Source organism: Prenolepis imparis, unplaced genomic scaffold (assembly GCF_030444845.1).
Source record: "Prenolepis imparis isolate NDT839.2.m4 unplaced genomic scaffold, iyPreImpa1.0 SCAF_2, whole genome shotgun sequence".
Classification (NCBI taxonomy): Eukaryota; Metazoa; Arthropoda; class Insecta; order Hymenoptera; family Formicidae; genus Prenolepis; species Prenolepis imparis.
Window position 1 is genome coordinate 22,901,905 of NW_028141160.1, and position 16,729 is coordinate 22,918,633.

At 32.0% G+C, this 16,729-nt stretch overlaps 4 protein-coding genes and 1 non-coding gene across 5 annotated transcripts; all 5 read right to left on the reverse strand.

Moving 5' to 3' along the window:
* Positions 1-900: 900 nt before the first annotated feature.
* Positions 901-3,537, reverse strand: Rpn6 (regulatory particle non-ATPase 6). Its single transcript, XM_083032213.1, has 4 exons — positions 2,839-3,537; positions 2,120-2,514; positions 1,716-2,040; positions 901-1,519 (listed from the first exon to the last, which is right to left on the reverse strand). The coding sequence occupies exons 1-4, from the start codon at positions 3,157-3,159 to the stop codon at positions 1,289-1,291; spliced, it is 1,272 nt and encodes a 423-aa protein (XP_082888339.1). The 5' UTR covers positions 3,160-3,537; the 3' UTR covers positions 901-1,288.
* A 389-nt stretch (positions 3,538-3,926) lies between these two features.
* Positions 3,927-5,424, reverse strand: LOC145948913 (uncharacterized). The gene is made up of 5 exons (XM_083058497.1): positions 5,273-5,424; positions 5,034-5,161; positions 4,612-4,941; positions 4,248-4,515; positions 3,927-4,150 (listed from the first exon to the last, which is right to left on the reverse strand). Exons 1-5 carry the CDS (start codon positions 5,317-5,319, stop codon positions 4,069-4,071), a joined length of 855 nt encoding a protein of 284 aa, XP_082914623.1. The 5' UTR covers positions 5,320-5,424; the 3' UTR covers positions 3,927-4,068.
* Positions 5,425-6,227: 803 nt separating this feature from the next.
* Positions 6,228-6,299, reverse strand: Trnaq-cug (transfer RNA glutamine (anticodon CUG)). Its single transcript has one exon. It is a non-coding gene; the product is annotated as a tRNA-Gln (tRNA).
* A 497-nt stretch (positions 6,300-6,796) lies between these two features.
* Positions 6,797-8,497, reverse strand: LOC145932977 (THUMP domain-containing protein 1 homolog). Its single transcript, XM_083032215.1, has 5 exons — positions 8,230-8,497; positions 7,942-8,103; positions 7,600-7,844; positions 7,292-7,511; positions 6,797-7,166 (listed from the first exon to the last, which is right to left on the reverse strand). Exons 1-5 carry the CDS (start codon positions 8,416-8,418, stop codon positions 7,020-7,022), a joined length of 963 nt encoding a protein of 320 aa, XP_082888341.1. The 5' UTR covers positions 8,419-8,497; the 3' UTR covers positions 6,797-7,019.
* A 2,528-nt stretch (positions 8,498-11,025) lies between these two features.
* On the reverse strand, positions 11,026-16,171 carry Neos (nuclear receptor coactivator protein neosin). Its single transcript, XM_083032214.1, has 7 exons — positions 15,813-16,171; positions 15,044-15,279; positions 14,051-14,870; positions 13,339-13,419; positions 13,062-13,261; positions 12,511-12,942; positions 11,026-12,013 (listed from the first exon to the last, which is right to left on the reverse strand). The coding sequence occupies exons 2-7, from the start codon at positions 15,276-15,278 to the stop codon at positions 11,805-11,807; spliced, it is 1,977 nt and encodes a 658-aa protein (XP_082888340.1). The 5' UTR covers position 15,279; positions 15,813-16,171; the 3' UTR covers positions 11,026-11,804.
* Between the last annotated feature and the right edge of the window lie 558 nt (positions 16,172-16,729).

The following is a 16,729-nucleotide window of genomic DNA, read 5'->3' on the forward strand; positions in this document are numbered from 1 at the left end:
TCACGTGACCAAAAATAAAGATACCAATTCGTCAATTTTGGTCACGTGACGTCTTTTGACGCTAAAAATGAGCGTCGAGCGTCAGCATGAAAAGGCACCTTATATATAATGCGATCGAAATCGAACGAAAGGTGTATTTACTATTTACGTTTCGCGGTCGCGGGGAGAGAGAGATAAATGTAATTGAAAGTAGACGGACTCTCCCCCCCCCTCTCCTCTCCTCATTGATATCGAGTCGCGGATTTATGCGCATGATCGCGGAACGATCGATCTTTCAAATGTGAATCGCACGACGGGAAATATATCGATTTTTTAAAAAAATTAATTCAACAATTTCGATAAAAATATTCGGCAATAAAAATATTAGGATTAGGATTTGACGTTATAGAGCTCGTATATTTGATAATAAAAATGAAAGAAAAAGAATTCTTGTCGAATAAAAGATTCGTATATAAATATAGCAGGTCTTGCACGATTCTGGATGAGCTTTGTGACATCACTTTTATTCTCGTTCCTTTCTTATATATATACATTTATCTATATTTAGAAAATACAATAATCTTTGTAAGTTTGCTCGTTTCATATGTATCTTCTATATTCATGTTTTTAGCTTTCTTTTTCCATTTCAAAATTGCAGAAAATTTTAGAGATTGCAATTGATTTTAATTGTCATTGAGAATCATTTTCCTTTACTTACGCTGAGATTGTTTCGTTTTATTTTAATAATTACAAACATTTGAAGATTTGCTGTTATCTTATTGCAATACAAAAATTTAGATTAGAAAGTTCTAAAGTACTAAATATATCTCTATCTTCACATTTTTCAATTACTGATATTGATTCTTTTTATGAAATCCATAGAATATCACGTTGAGGGTGCAAGTGAATAAATATATAGAATAACTTTTTTACCTTTTTATATTTTTATAGTTTTTTCGATATCATATGACATTTTTCTTTTCACTCCTTCTTCAAGAGTATTTACGAAAAATAATTCCAAAAAACACGAGTTAAAAGGGTATGTTAATTAGATCTCAAGGAAATTAATGTTATGTATATATAATTTCATATTTATCATCTTTTTTAAATAAAATTCCTACTATTGATAAAAGCGATTCTATATAAACGTATCGTAAATGAGCACTTTTTGTCACGACACTTGCGTGTCAGCCACATTAATTACGAGAAAAATACAGTTAATCAATAGTATTTAATGAGAGTAACTAATTATTAATGGTTATAATAATTGCGATAAATTTTTTCTTGTATAAATACATATTAAATAGGGCTAGGTGAGTTTCTTGGCTTTCTGGTAAAGTGTATCGACGACTTTTCCCATGCTGTGTATTGTGTCTAGTGCAATTTCGTAAGTTTTGTCGCGAGGAGTATCTTCAAAAACAATTAAAACACCTTCTCCTTGATCGAGAACCCCTCGGAGTTTCTTGTCCAGGATCATTTGGGATAGTTTCTTTTCTACTTGCGCCAATGGCAGAGATATGCACGAGGCAATATGACTCACCTGTGAAAAGATATTAATATATAAAAAAAGAAAAAAAATATTTTATATTATTGCTAATATAAAAAAATTTAATTCATCGAATAATTTATAGTCGAAAAGAAATGTCGCTAGCGTCTTTATAAAGACTCTATATTCTTTATAAAATGTTTCTGCGCACATGTTGGGAGAAAAATATCATGTATATCTGTATAAATACCTGAACTCGTGAATAAGGTTCGACTAAACGACACAAATTTTGCTCCAGCATAGCATCGTAGAGAGAACCGAGGTGTGCACGTACGATGACGTCGTCTTCCAGTTGCTGCCGGAATTGCTTAACCGCCTTCTGAAAATCGGCTAATGATCGTCGGTGGCTGGCCTCAGCCACCGCGCGCATCGCGTCCAGATCTAATCCCGCGTATTTCACCGCCAGCTTGCCGGACATGATAGCTTGAACGTCTTCCGGCGTGCGCAGCATGATTTTAGACAGGAGCATGTATTTGAGCGCAGTCAGCGCCTTGGGACATTCAACGCTATCGTATCTAAAACGTAAGAAAACGGAGATAATAAACGTCGTTGTAAAATTGCAGCGATATTAAGATATTAATTACAGTTAGTTACCCTTCAAAGGCTTCGTAAAAATAAGAGTAAGCAGTCTTGAAGTCTCGTTCGTCCGCAGCATGTAGTATTCCCGATTGTAGATCTAGAGCCGCTTGCATTTTAGGTGGACAGTAAATCGCGTTGGCAGTTGTCCTGGCACTGGTGAGAGCCGCTCTCGCCTTCGCCAGGTTGCTCAGCGCGTGATATGTCTTGCTCTCTAACAATTGAACCTCCACCAGTAGTTGTTTGTCGTCCAGTTTTTTTAGTTCCTTGAGGAGAGCAGACCCCAATTGCAGCGCTTCGCTGAACATGCCAGTGTCGAAGTAAAGCGCTATCAGGCGAGCCTCCAACGACTGCCTTAAAAACGTTCTGCGCTCTTCCTTTGCCCATTCTATGCATTCTTTACACAATTGCACCTAAATATACAATGCGTGTAAGTATACGTCATACATTTTCTGTACATAAACATCAATATATGGTTTGAAAATCAGTATATATAGGTTTCAAAAATAGAAAGACTCGAATCGGAGCTCCGGCTTGGATTTATTCTCAATAAGCATGCGTAATTTTGCATTAGCGAATTAAAAGTATTTGTTTAAATCTAGCAACCGAATTTCTCATGACAAGCATGATTTGACGTTTTTGTCTTTGCCTGTCTTGCTATGCAAAATTGTCACAGCATAACCTAATATCCGCATCAAACTCAATCTTGCTTATACGGGAAAGCAAATGATCCCTACCTCGATACCTATACCAGCTTCCAGATCCAGGAAGAAGTCCACCAAGGATCGCACGAGCTTGGCGGCCTTCGCTTTACTGATAAGACTGAGGAACGGCCTGGTGGCTTTGATCAGCTCGGCCAGCTCCTTCGCCTTACCCTCCTTCTTGTAGAGCTCGCCCAGATGCAGGATACCCTGCTCCTTGACACGGATGTTGTCCTCGTCGTCGTCGGCTACGCCGATACTCGGGTCCGAGACGATCTCGTTGAGCAACGAGATACCCTCGCTGCGGTTCGTCATCGAAACCGCCTGGGCTCTCTCGAACAACATCGCACCGGCCATCTCCGGGTGAGGGGGGGGGAGGACGATCGGTCGTGCACCTACCTCGTAGGAGGACCTAGCTAACCCTAACGAGAACGTACGTTATCGTTTCCCGAATATTGCGGTGGCAAAGTAACGGGAGAGGAGGAAATCGTGTCGAACGCGCGGGCAAGAGTTTCGCGAGCCAATTCCCGTCGTCTCTCAAACGCTCTCGTGCTTGGCGTCAGCGATCTGCGAATCCCTCGCGCTCAAACAATCTCGCTTCCTCGTGCGAGTGCACTCGCGCTCACTCACGCTCACTCACGCTTTCTTCTAGCTTGTCACTCCTCACCGCGCTGCTCCTGAGACCGCAAAACTCGTGTCATGCTGCTACGTGAGTCAAACGAGCCACTTCCAGATACTCTCTGCTGCACTGCGAACAATCGTGGAAAGTCGCGAAAAACCATAGACCATGACGAACATAGGCGCGAATCGAGCTCCCAAGTTCGAGTTTGAAGAGAGAAAGAGAAGAAAGTATCTATCTTCCTCTCTCCCTTTGACAAAAGAAGGCGGGAAACTCGAAATCTCTCAGCGTTTAATTATTATTATTTCCTTTCATCTTGTTATCTAATTTTATCGTAAAAGAAGCATTGTTAACATTGGGAGCAATTTGATTTCTTATTGAAGATTTATATCAAATATACATCTATAATTAAAAAAATATTAGTTTCCATATAAATTCTATGTTTATTTCTTTTTTTTAAATAAATATAATATAAATTTAATATAAAAGATATCCTAATAAAAGCCAAATGTTTTTATTTGCTCAGATACAGGGAAAATAACTTTGCTGACGCGTGAAAAAGATTTTATTTAAAATGTATTATTGTTTTATATTGTTATTTTCTCTCCATCTGAGCAATATTTTATATAAGCTATAAACATATCAATTTATTTATTTACGGTATGCATTAACGATAATGAAGCATTTTTCAAAATTATTACTTGTAAATTGCGAAGTGTTTCTTTCAATCTGAAAAATATAAATAAATATATAATATACAATCTCTTACACATATAACATATAGAAAAGATAAAAATAGCTGTTATATGTAATCACACAAACTCACTTTTTCTGAAGATTCTCTATTTCATCAAATGTTTCAACAAAATTCTTCAATCCATCATTAACAGCGCAATATGTTTCGCCTTTCGATCCAATTAAATTTATGATGCTCTTTAAGGTGTTGGAACATTTTGTTAATATATCTCGAATCCTTTCCCACTCGTCTTGCGTTTTTGGAAGTATTATACCATTACACCGCAATACATCCATAGGTTGTAGGAAAGATTGTAGCTTGGATAGCAAGTCTTCCATAATCTTAAATGTTTCATGTTCTGTAAAAATATAAATGAAATATATTTTATATAAATTTTAATAAATAATCATATATATGAATAAGATTTAATGTAATTTTGAAGTTTAAATCTTACTGGTACACTCTTTTACTGCAGCTAATTGCGCATCTACCTCCTTTTGTGCCAAGGATAAGTTTATTATATCGCGCTCTCTTATTTTGAGTTTCATCAATTTTTTCGTATCTTGATCAATCTCTTGTGCTATAGTAGCTAATTGCGTAACCATCAAATGCTTCTTCTCTTCAGTCTTTTTTTTTATTATAAGATCCATCATCATAGCTTGCAAATATTCATCGTAAAGAAGTCCAAATTCTACCTCTTTGTATTCAGTATCTATGTTTTTTGGGAAATGCGATGGCACAGTTGACTGCCTGCTGTTTACTGTCATCTTCTTTTTCAACAGATCTACGAAGAATATAATAGTAATATTATACTAATGCAGCAAAATAAAGCAAGCAACAAAATTTAACAAAATAAATAATTGATAAAATTCTTACTCTGTGTGATATCACTTGGCATCATGGTTACTCTATTACGAGAAGTGGTTCCAGTTTTTGATACATTGGATAATGTGACATCCAACAGAGCCTTTCCTGCAATCTCTGATACGTTTGGATCGTTAAATCTGTAAAAAAAAAAAAAAACATTTATTGCACAAATTAAGATATAAACTTTATAGTGTATCACATGCAGTATTTCATTTGATAAATAAATTATGATAAAATGACAACTTCACCGTCGAATACGACTTGATTTTGGAGTGCCTTTTAGCTCTTTCTGCATTTTTCACACCAAACTCTCGAGACTTATTAAATATTTTGTACTAAAGTCGTTTGTCTATTTATTTTCTTCTCTTTTCCCTCCAATATCTTGAATGTGCGTACATCACAACAGTTAAAGGTTGTGTTCGAAAATCCACTCGTCAGAGTACAAGTAACTTTTGATTGGTTAGTCAAACCTCGATAGCCAATCAGCTGATTGGCAAAGGTAAGGTCTGTTCATTTTGCTTGCACTCTCTAGAATCTTTTTCTACTTGAAACGAGATACATATACATAAATATATATACCAGGTGTCCCATTTTAAAGGACCCACTCAAATATCTCATTGTCAGAAACACTGCGTTAAATCGAAAAATGTTTCCTACAAAAGTTGTAGGGTTTCGAGGGGGACATAACATAGTAATATTCATATGACCTTGGACGACTTGGGCTCCAAGGTCAAATGAAGGTGAGAATGAATTTTGAAAAGAAGAAAAAATATTAGGAAAATAAAAAAATGCTTCAGATAAAAGTTGTTCAAATTAATTAGTAGAAAAAGATGTTATAATAAAAAATATGGGTTTCCATTTAAAAAATTTATTCTCACCTTTACTTGACCTTGGAGACGCCGCCCAAGGTCATATGAATATTACTATGTTATGTCCCCCTCGAAACCCTACAACTTTTGTAGGAAAAATTTTTTGATTTAACGCAGTGTTTCTAAGATATTTGAGTGGGTCCTTTAAAATGGGACACCCGGTATGTTAGAAAGAGAGAGCGAAGAAATGAATGAACACAAATCTAATATTATTCTTTCTTCTTTAATTGTAATTTTTGAATTTAGTTGAATCGAAATATATATGCAAAAATATATACATTCAATTATAAAAAAATATTATATTTTAACATTAAAAAAATGTATCGTAAGATCTAGGTCCCACCGAGATTTGAACTCGGATCGCTGGATTCAGAGTCCAGAGTGCTAACCATTACACCATGGGACCTCGTTTGGAATCTGTTTTTCATGTTCCTTATTTTACATAATAAACCAATGTACAATATCTATAAATAAAATAACAAGATATGTTTAAAAAATCATACAGTTTTAAGCAAAATTCTTAAATAATATAATTTATATTTAATAATTTGCACACATACACAAATACGATTGATAAAATATATGTAGATATGATGTAAAAATATATATTATACTAACAATTCTAATATAAAATTAATAGAGAAAAGAATTTTATTACATATGTGATGTTTATTTATAAATAGTTTATACATCTTTATAAAATATAATATAAAATACATATACACATATAGTGATTATAAATGTATTTTATACATATATCACAAGTTTATAATGTAAGATGGCTCGAGCCAAAATTAAATTATAATGATAGCACGTGGACAGCGGATTGTTCTGGTGAAGCCGGTACGGAGATATTAAGGATAGGAGAAGAGTAGATCGGGATTATCAAATAAATCGGAGATGATTTAACACACTATGATATAGTTTATTCTGGAATGTTCGTTCGCTACAATTATCGAAAGACTCCCGCACTACAACTGTCTGTTAGCGCTTCTCGAGAGAGCGTGTTCTCTCAGTGCTCCGGTTTCGCGTTTCGGAGCGCGCATGCGTACTTCTCGCAGCGGTGGCAACGGGTGCCGGTATTCATGCTTACAATAAGTTATCGATAAGTTTTTAATTATAGAGTTTAATTTGTTTGTTCTTTTTCTTCAATTTGTGTATCCAAGTTTTTGTCATCAGATTCCTCTGTTTCTTGTGTACTTGATATAACTGTATCTAAATCTTTTTCACGTTTTACATCTACTGACTCTGCTGCTTCTTTATTGGAAATTATCTAAGGATTTTATTTGTTGTTAAGTATATTTTTGACATAACACATTAGAAATTTATTGTCAATAACATTGTAAATAATTGTTAATAATAAATCCTTATTTATAAGCAATTTAAAAATATTCTTACCTTATTTTTTGTACTATTGCATATTTCAAGAAGATTATATTTCTTAAACTTGTAATAATTTGGAGCAATAGAAAACAAACAGACTCCACGTACAACTTCAACAACCACGGCTATCTCTGGATTCTTCAAGTCGGCTTTGTTACCTGAATTTTTTTTCATAATTATTTCTGCCAAATCTTCAATAATCTCATCTCTCTTAATGTTGTTATTATTGCGACGGCTAAAACATATAATCAATTTGTAAATAAAAGAGAAATGCAAAGATTATGAATTTTTGTGCAAAATATCTGTAACATCTTATAACTTACTTAAACACAATGCTGAATGTTTTAGGTTCTTGAGCAAAATACTTCTCAAATAATGTACTTGCTTTCGTTCTTATGTCATCCATATACGCTTTGCATATAAGTTCTATTGGAAGTAATCTTAATAAGTATCTAGTACACTGTTCCTTGGTTGCATCCAACTTTGTAAGAATTTTAGTGACTAGCTCTAATGGATTTGATAAGGTACTTGCTATAAAAATCAAATTTTTAGCGCCTGTGTCTACTACCTATAGAAAAATAGCAATATTGATAAATATATATTGTTTTCTCGGAGAATGAGATTTCGTTAAGGCAACGTCAGACAATCAAACATTAAGAGCATACTTGAAATTTTCGAGAAGATAACGGCATTTCATGCTCTGTTCTAAGTTCATTGATCTCTTTCTCCAGAGCGGTGGATATATCTTCATTTTCATCGAGATCTTCTGAAGATTCATTAGCCTCTTTCTTAACGAGTGTATTCGTTGTGCTTGATATCTCAGATTCCTTCAAATAAAAAAAATATTGTTAACATTTATATGTATTACATGTTGTAGTAAAGTGTTTTCAAATCTCTTATACATATATATTTTTTTTTTTTTCGACTCTATACTTATTTATATACGTAAATACCTTATTTCTGTCCAATTTCTCATCTGCAAATAGGTTAAGCAGTTTGTAGGCATCTGTAATGCAGCCCCTTTCGTGAAAGTTGCATGTGCACAAAAATCCCGTCATACCCGGCTCTAATACCAATTGTTTACGTTTTTTATAATTGTTACGTTGACCAACAACATATTTATTTCTCTTCCGTGTATCCATCGCGCTGTCGTTATTTATATTTATCTTCTACAATGTGACTTTCTCTCTCCCCCTCACTCCTCTCTCCCATCCTCTCACTCTCTCTCCCACCCTCTCACTCTCTCTCTCTCTTTCTCTCTCACGCGCCTGCGTAATGACAGATGACAGATGACAGATGACAGTTGGTGGAATGTTCGTCTATACTGAGGCATTTTTCGCTTCGTTTTCTGTTACGTACTCTGTTTATTTGACTTTTTCAAATATCAAAAGCACTCTCATTTGAAAAAGAAACTTTATACCTGTTTATTCTATATATATAAGATCTTTTGTATATTTTGCTTTTTTTATTTTTTAATATTTTATTTTTTAATTGCGCACGTATGTATTTTATTTATTAATTATTTAATAATTTAAACTTTTCTAACAATGATATATGTTATTACAATATTTGTTGTAGATACAAATCTTAATGATTATTTTTGTAAATTGTTTCAGGTTAATTGGGACAATAACAGAAATTGGTAAATTATTTTGTGCTCTCTCTAGACTAATAAATCATAGAAAACATGGATAATTTCGAGACAATAGACGATGTGTGTGAAGATTCTAGTCAAAATCAGTCAAAATCAAATATGATGCTCGAAGATGATAGTTTCGACTCAGATCCGGATTCAGAGTCGGATTCGTATTCAAATTTTGATTCAAATTCATCCACAGATTCGTGCAGTCCATTTCCAATTAAATTTAATTCAGTACCTTGTTCACTAAATCGGTCTGGAGAAAATACATTACTAAAAGAATATCAAGCTGCCTCAACTCCAACGCCTCATTCACTGCAATTTTCTGATCAAAGTAATAAGGATGTAAAAATAGTGGATAGGCATGCTGTAGAAAAATCATCCATAAATGCTATGTATGCTAGAAAATGTTGCGTAAAATATTGCATTACAGTCATATCACGTAATGTTGCTGAAATGTATAGGAATATGTTTCAACTGTATAGTGAAAAGGAACAAGAACTTGTGATCAAGGCACACCTCGTATATTCCAGGCAAAATTTTGAGTTTTTAGACTATTACAAGTCAAAAAGAACAAACATTGAAGCACTAGATATCCATCATCGTAAAACATTATTCTATTTTCGGCAAATACAAATTTGTAAGAAATTTTATCTTTTCTTACACGATTTAGAATATACAAGGTATAAACAAATTGTGGATAAATTCGATAAATATGAATTAGCACCTGATATAGATGAGCTTGATAAAAAAGTTGCTGCAGCGAAAATGAAGTTAAATTCAACAATTTAGTTGTAGTAATTATTAATTAGTCGAAAAATATAGTAATTTGTGGATTTTATTACTTTATGGAAGATATTTCTATTATTTTTTGTATATTTTACATAAATTTTTATGTATTTTATGGAAGTTTATTACAGTTTAAGAACTTTTAAGTAATTCAGTTAATGGTTAATTGAGTATGTTGCAAAAATACTCAAATTTATTTATAAATGAATCATCTGGCCTAATCCTAGGAAAGATTATGGTATTTATACATTATCATGATAAAAATAATGACTTAATTTAAAAGAAAATAAAGACATTTTCTTTTAGAAAAGGAAGAAAAGTTATAATTTAATAATTGATAGTTAAGATTACATATTTTCTGTTTTTGATTTATCAAAGAAGCTTATCATTGTTAGTATTGTTTTATTTTGCTAATATACTATAATGAACTACAATAAATTTTTAATAATAAGAAATTTTATTAATTTATTTATTTAGACCTTTAAACTTAATAAAAATTTAATTGTTTGCTGCTGCTAATAAAGAATATTATTATTAATGAAGTAAGAAGACTCTGATACTGAATATTCAGAAGTAGAGGGAAAACGGATTAATTAAGAACCAAACGCGATAATAGATATGCAAATTATTCTTTATATCATATTTTTAACAACTGATAATGATCCAAAACTGAGACTGAAACAAACAATAAATAATATGAAACAATAACTTGATATGAAGGAATAATTTGCACACCAATTGTTATGCTTTGTTTTTAATTAGCCTGTTCTCCTCCATTTGTGGATATACAATAATTATTACTTAATAATATAACAATATATAATTAGTAGCTAATTGTATGAATTTTTATATTGTAAAAATTGAGTAGTGCATAGTGTACTTATGTTATAATAGATTTAAGGAATATATAATAACAATCTCTTACTAAATTTTTTTAAATATAAATCTTGTATTATTTTAAATGGTAATTGAAAAGAATTGTAAAGTACATTTATAATACACATCTATAGTTTTTATATTGCAATTAGGTGAAACGATATTCGGAATGATGTCAGAATATCCTGCGTAGGAACATGAATATTGAAATGGTTTTTATACAATAAAGAGAGAATATATTTTTAATTATATCATACATATTTATATATGACATTTATAATTCTAAATTGTATAAAAACTGATCTTTACATAAAAATGTGATAGTGAAAAATAAGTTTTTATTTTAAATTAAAAAAAACAAATGTATGTGTATGTATGTGTATATGCATGTTTCATCTAATTACATTCATCCATGTTCAAGTCTAAATGTGTACAGAATATACACATGAATTACATTTTTGATAAATAGCGTACAATGTATTTATTAAAGCATATTCAGTTCAAACACATATAATCGCTACTGATGTATTCAAAGAGAAATATATTATCAACGATACCATATGTATAGGTAATAATAACAATTATCACATCGATTATATAATTGTTGTGCTTTTAAAGTTATATTTAAACTTCTTATCTTTTATTATTTATCATTTTACATGGTTAATATACAACGTACTAAAATATTACTTGTATTCGCAATGTGCTGCTTCTCTAATTCTCTTTTAATGATCAAGTTTCCGCGATTGTATATATACTCGTCAAAAAAATTATCGCAACACGTAATTAATATCAAAATTTAGCATAAATTCAAATAACCGTATCTCCGCGAAAAGTTGTCGTATTTCAAAATTTTTTTTTTTGTTTTAAAGGGTAAAGTCTCTACTATGCAATTTTGGGGGGGGAAAAAAAAAAAAAAAAAAAAAAAAAAAAACACGTCCCTTCTTTTAAAGGGATGGAGAAAGGGGGAGAGAATAAAATTAAAATCGAACGAAAGTTCCTTAAAGTAGAGACTTTACCCTTTAAAACAAAACAAAAATTTTTGAAATACGACAATTTTTCGCGGAGATACGCTTATTTGAATTTATGCTAAATTTTGATATTAATTACGTGTTGCGATAATTTTTTTGACGAGTGTATTTTGTATCGAATAAAATCAAGGAAATATAAAGAATATTACAAATTATATAAGATGAAGTGTCAATTAAATTTATATCCTGATTTTTAAAATCTACCAATATTGGAGAAAGCAGCGAATAATGGCGCTCCGCTCGTCGTCGCGGTTGGTGGTTGCTGATCGCCAATATTTTTCAATAGATTACCTTGCAATAGGCTGTCGAGAGCTTTCTGAACTGTCGGGTCGTTTAGAAGAGGCGACGGCGAAACTCCCGTGGATGGGGTCGTCGTGGATAAACTTGTGGCTGTGTTTGACGCTATCGGCATAACGTGCATTTATGAAGTTCGTGCTTTCAACATCGTCTGAGAGTGAATTTTCTACAGTATTGTACTTGCTCTCGTTAAATATTGTTCATGCATCTATTTGTTAAATACAGTCATAACATTTAGACTTTTAGTCGGGGCTTTTACTTGCGAATGTTTAGCTTAAAAAATTACGTTCTCAAACATTGTAATATGTTGCAAATATTAATGCAAATCAACACAATACGTACTTTAAATTTTGTCGATTTGATTCTATATACATGGGCATCCGCAGGATTTTTTTCAGAGGGGGAGGATTAAATTTTGTTTCTTACAAAAAAAATTTTTTGTTATTTTGTTATATTAAATATGCAAATAAATTCCAGTATTGATTTAAAAGAAGAACAAATGCTTAATCTTTTTACTGATTTCAAGGAGGGGGGGGGGGGGCAAATGCGAACGTCCATGTGTATATATATATATATATATATATGATCTGTTTCATCTTTACCTGTTCCCCAATTAGTGGGAGGAACTGGAGCTGGTGCCGCAATTGGTGGCGGCACCGGACTCGGTTCCGCCGCTGTCGCCGCGTTTGTTTTACTGTTATTCAGGATATTCAGTATTCTCGTCTGCAACTCGGCTTGTTTCGGATCGCTGATCGACGTGAGTGGCGTCTTTACCGGCAAGTCCTTCGCGTCGCCCAATTCAACTTGCACCTGTTCCTCGCGTTTCATATCGAGGTACTTTATGACGCGGTCATACTGCAGGACCGTAAGCTGATGATTGTCAGCCAACATGTTTAGTAAAACTTGTATAGCGTCCGGATGACGCTCGCTCGCGAGAGGTGTATTCAGAGGAACCGAACGACCGCCGGCTTTGTAGTTCGTAAAATCTCGCGAAATTAAATTTATGGCATCTTCAACGGGCATGTTCCTGTGTTCTACAATATAAGAACGATATAATTAATTGGTGTTATGATAAATTATTATTATTATTATGATAAACGAATTTTTTTAATAGACATTAATTTATAATTAATATTTTATTGAAATTCCTTACCTTGTGGTAAACCATGTAAAATATTCAGTGTCAAGGAATGGTGTTCGTGATTGATGGGTGTTACTACTACGGCGTATAGGCAGCCACGACTTGCGATATTCCCTAAAACACGACTTAAAGGAACGTCCTCATTCGGAAACAGCAAGTCTACCATTAGACCGACTTGCTTCAATCGTAATTCGATATCTTCTGCATATTTCCTGCAATTTAATAATATTATATATGTTATATAATATAAATGTCTCTATGTAATTATAAGTAAGGATTGACATCTCACGTTAAAGCTTTATTGACGACTATAATCTCACAGTCGTTCTTCTCAGTTGCGAGGTAATCTATTGACGATGCACTAATATTTCTGTAAGACAAATGAATAATTTCATTATCCATGTTGCGATAAATACCACAACCCAAATAAATTAGAATTTATTTTATATTTCAACTTTATAGTATTTTTATTTTCAAAGTATCAGATTTCGGTTAAGGAAGTTTAGTGCCCGGTCATATGAAATAATAACAACTGAAGCGAAGGTAACGGACGAAAGAATAGAGGTAGCGAAAAGACAAAGGGAAATCTAGAAGGTTCGAGGAATCAAAACATATAAAAAACGACCAACTGCTTGAGCAGCGAGAGAGTTAGGCAGTCGGTAGTCAGTTAATCTGTGTCTGCCAACGTAAGAGACAAACGCGAGAGACTGTAATCTACATCTAATAAATTTTATATCTTGCTAACTAATAATAATATCTTTATAAATAACATCCGTCATTCCTAAATAATATCACAAATCCTACAATCCATATTCATGCACTTATTTATCTCTATCAATATTATTATTAAATTAATAAAAACACTGACGATAATTGCACTAAAATAAGTATAGATAAATTAAAATAAAATTGTCAAAATAAAATTCTTTAATTATTATGCACTATTAAAAATTATTTGCTCAACCATTACTGACCATTTATTCAAATAAAAATGACTTTACCCAAAACTTGCATTTGCGTCTCTTGTTCCAGAAGTCTTGAAATCATCATAACGATTTCCACCGTCATTAAATGAATCTCTGGCAAAATTGTTGCCACGTAGTCTATCTGCTTGTTTGTGATCCCAATTTGTTTTGTCCTCTATTCGATTACCCCTATTAATTGGACTTCGATCTCTGAAATTATTCGCATTGTTTGGATTGTTCTGATTATTCTTGTTTCTATTCTTTCCACCTCTCGTCCCTCGCGCTCTATGATGGGTTCCGCCACTGGTACCACCAGAACCAGCATTTTGATTTTGGTTATTGCCTGGATTAGTTTGGTTTCGATTCTGATTTCCTCCGGGCCTATTCTGATTTGCCATCTGATTATTATTTCCAAACTGATTGTTGACGCCTCTATTTTGAGTGCCGTGAGCAGCGAATTGATCATTTCCGCGATTTGGATTACCTAGATTGAATTGATTGTTTCCACGATTTTGAGAGGAGTTATTAAAAGGATCGTTTCCATTGTTATTATTGTTAGGTTTTCCATTATATTGGTCATTGTCACTACTTCCAGTTTGATTTCCATCATCAAAGCTACTATTCCCGCTCCTATTTTGAATGTTTAAGTCCTTTTGATTGGTACCAAAAGTACTATCACTTGCAAAATTCGGAGTAATCCCACCAAAATTTGGTTTATTTGCAGCAAAAGAGTCAGTCGCATTATTGAATTGATTATTCATAGAATTAAATTGATTACTCAGTCCAGTCATTTGCTTTACATTTGCATTTCCTGCATTTCCACTAGATTGATTATCCTTTTTTGCTGGTCTGACATCTATAAAAAATATAGACAAATGGGAGGAAATATTTTGAATCATCTCCTACATTTTTTCTCTCTCGAAATAAACAACTAATATTAAGAAAGGAGATCCTTAATTGAATCAAAAAATAATAATATAGTTAAAAATGAGAAAAATATTATAATTGTTGATAATTTCTATGACATACCTATACGTCTGCCTTTGAACTGTGCACCATCTTCATTTTGTATAGCTTTCTGTGCAGACTGTTCATCTTCAAATTGTACAAATCCAAAGCCTCTGTTTATTATGGATGCTATAACAGTTCCATATTTGGAGAAATGTTCTTCCAGTTCTAACTTTGTGACATCGTCAGTTTGTAAATGGCCCACAAATATACGACTAGATGCAGTAGCAGGATCTTTTAAAAGTCTGGCACTCATCCTGATTTTATAAAACAAAAAAGAATCCCTTTAGAATAGTTAAAATTGTCAACATGCTAGTGTTCTTCGTCACTTTTAAATAAAATTCGCAAAACTTTTGTTTTTTGCATCGGATCAAATTATTAATATTTGTAATATATTACATTAAATTGTTATCTACCCTCTCAATATATGCAAGAAATTAATTCAACTTTATACATACATATAAATGTTATGATGTATACGATATAAATATAATTTCAGATTTAATATTATTTATTACGTATGTGTGTTTGTATAGTCTACTAAAATGTTTAATTTCCTAAATGATAATATTCAGATTAATAACGAAAGAAAAAGAGGCATACTTTTGATTACTAGAGAGTGACAACTCATTATTAAACACTAGCATAGAAGTTATAACAAAATTTTAGTTACATCGTCGTTAAAATTTTAATAAATATATACATATAATTAACAGATATATCGAATTGTATACACTTATGTTTTATATATATACTTATTTATAGACAAATGAAATAACTTTTCGCTTACTTTTCGATGATATCTCAATCGCTATAAGAGAGAGTAATCTTGATACTCTCTAAATCGTGATAATTTGGAACACAATAAACTCAGTAAATTCTCTAAGTTTCATTCGAGAAGGACATTCTCCTCGTGAAAGATTCTATAATCGTTCATCCGAACAATCCTTCGACATCATATTATAAAATATTGAATTATATCTGGAATTCAAACTGACGTCTTGATTGTACATTAATTGAATTAATGTAAGACAAATGCGCAAGACTATGCACTGGATTATAACTATTTCAAAACTTCGATCACTGTTTGTTGTTTCCGTGTAAAATCGTTTGTCGATTTATGAAGGAGCCATCTTGCCGAAGCGTACATTTCCGGCCACGAATTATGAATCAAACGAAGAAGGAAGACTCGCGAGAGAATCGCGGGTCTTTGCCTTTATATCACATGTACGCGATAAAATTCATCAAGCAGCATCGATTGGCTGTCGGATAGAAAATTCCCAGCATTCTAAATAGAAGATATATCAATAAAAGGATTAATATAAAAATCAATATATCAATGTTTATAAATATTAATTATAATTATATTATTATAATTAATATTTTTAATTATTATTCTTGATTAATATCTATAATAAAAAATATTAATTATATTTTAATATACTTTTTGAATAATTTATCAATAAAAAGATATCAATAAAAGGATTAATATAAATATCAATATATTATATAATGTTTATAAATATTAATTATAATTATATTATTATAATTAATATTTTTAATTATTATTCTTGATTAATATCTATAATAAAAAATATTAATTATATTTTAATATACTTTTGAATAATTTATCAATAAAAAGATTAATATAAAAATCAATATATTAATGTTTATAAATATTAATTATAATTATATTATAATTAATAT

Excerpts from the sequence above, each read along its gene's own strand:
- Rpn6 (XM_083032213.1), bottom strand. The coding sequence starts at position 3,159 with ATGGCCGGTGCGATGTTGTTCGAGAGAGCCCAGGCGGTTTCGATGACG. Across the intron at positions 2,041-2,119 it reads TTTTACGAAGCCTTTGAAGG|ATACGATAGCGTTGAATGTC; the intron begins GTAACTAACTGT and ends CTTACGTTTTAG. Across the intron at positions 1,520-1,715 it reads AACCTTATTCACGAGTTCAG|GTGAGTCATATTGCCTCGTG; the intron begins GTATTTATACAG and ends ATCTTTTCACAG.
- LOC145948913 (XM_083058497.1), bottom strand. The coding sequence starts at position 5,319 with ATGCAGAAAGAGCTAAAAGGCACTCCAAAATCAAGTCGTATTCGACG. Across the intron at positions 4,942-5,033 it reads GCCAAGTGATATCACACAGA|ATCTGTTGAAAAAGAAGATG; the intron begins GTAAGAATTTTA and ends TATTCTTCGTAG. Across the intron at positions 4,516-4,611 it reads TGCAGTAAAAGAGTGTACCA|AACATGAAACATTTAAGATT; the intron begins GTAAGATTTAAA and ends ATATTTTTACAG.
- LOC145932977 (XM_083032215.1), bottom strand. The coding sequence starts at position 8,418 with ATGGATACACGGAAGAGAAATAAATATGTTGTTGGTCAACGTAACAAT. Across the intron at positions 8,104-8,229 it reads AGAAATTGGACAGAAATAAG|GAATCTGAGATATCAAGCAC; the intron begins GTATTTACGTAT and ends TTTTATTTGAAG. Across the intron at positions 7,845-7,941 it reads TATCTTCTCGAAAATTTCAA|GTAGTAGACACAGGCGCTAA; the intron begins GTATGCTCTTAA and ends ATTTTTCTATAG.
- Neos (XM_083032214.1), bottom strand. The coding sequence starts at position 15,278 with ATGAGTGCCAGACTTTTAAAAGATCCTGCTACTGCATCTAGTCGTATA. Across the intron at positions 13,262-13,338 it reads GTCGTCAATAAAGCTTTAAC|GAAATATGCAGAAGATATCG; the intron begins GTGAGATGTCAA and ends ATTAAATTGCAG. Across the intron at positions 12,943-13,061 it reads TTTACATGGTTTACCACAAG|AACACAGGAACATGCCCGTT; the intron begins GTAAGGAATTTC and ends CTTATATTGTAG.